The sequence below is a fragment of the Calidris pugnax genome, unplaced genomic scaffold (assembly GCF_001431845.1).
Source record: "Calidris pugnax isolate Ruff unplaced genomic scaffold, ASM143184v1 scaffold459, whole genome shotgun sequence".
Classification (NCBI taxonomy): domain Eukaryota; kingdom Metazoa; phylum Chordata; class Aves; order Charadriiformes; family Scolopacidae; genus Calidris; species Calidris pugnax.
The window spans coordinates 771,527-772,487 of NW_015091670.1; the positions used below are offsets into that span (position 1 = coordinate 771,527).

At 71.5% G+C, this 961-nt stretch overlaps 1 protein-coding gene across 1 annotated transcript in view; it reads left to right on the forward strand.

Moving 5' to 3' along the window:
- The window catches only part of MIOX (myo-inositol oxygenase), a 35,942-nt gene that overhangs the window by 31,720 nt on the left and 3,261 nt on the right, over positions 1-961 (forward strand). Inside the window, exon 2 of the mRNA XM_014961945.1 lies at positions 112-203. Within this exon, the coding sequence (XP_014817431.1) occupies positions 112-203 (92 nt within the window). The remainder of the gene's footprint in view (positions 1-111; positions 204-961) is intronic.

A 961-nucleotide genomic window follows, 5' to 3' on the forward strand; every position in this document is an offset into this window, starting at 1 on the left:
CCCCCCCTCGCCCCCCCCAGCCCCTCACCGTGCCGTCGGGGCGCCGTGTCCCCATGGGGGGGTCTCTCCATGTCCCCATTGGGGGGGTCTCTCTGTGTCCCCGTCCCGCAGGGTCACCAGGGACCGTGGTGGCCCTTTGTCCCCGCAACAAGCCCAGGGCCACCAGCCACCCACGGCCGGGGGTCCCCAGCGCGGGGGTCGGGGTGGGGGGTCCCCAGCCCGGGGGGGCTGCAGCGGGGTGTCCCCAGCCCCCGCCATCCCCCAGCCCCCCACGGGCAGCAGCGTCCCCCCGAGCCGGGGCTGCGGGCTCAAAGATTAACTGGCCCGGTTAACTGGTGACCCGGTTAACTGGTGAGCGATTGCCCCGCGCCCATAAAGCCGGGGGGTCGGGGGGGGGCTGCCCCACAGCCTGCGCCCACCCCCCCCCCCCCGCCCGACGGGCAGGCCTGACCCCCCGCACCCCACACCTCGGGGGCAGACCCACACGCAGCACCCCACACCTCGGGGTCGGACCCCCCCCGAGTCATCCCACACCTCGGGGTCAGACCCCCACACCTCGGGGTCAAACCTACACGCATCACCCCACACCTTGGGGTTGGACCCTGCCCCCAAGTCACCCCACTCCTTGGGGTCGGACCCCCACACCTCGGGGTCAGACCTACATGCATCACCCCACACCTTGGGGTCGGACCCCCCCCAAGTCACCCCACAGCTTGGAGGAGGATCCCCACACACATCACCCCACACCTCGGGGGCAGACCCACACGCATCACCCTACACCTTGGGGTTGGATCCCCACACCTTAGGGGCAGACCCACACTCATCACCCCACACCTCAGGGTCGGACCCCCCCCAAGTTACCCCACACCTCAGGGCCAGACCCACAATCATCACCCCACACCTCAGGGTCAGACCCCCCCCCCCAGTCACCCCCCACCCTGGGGCGGCCCTCCCATACACC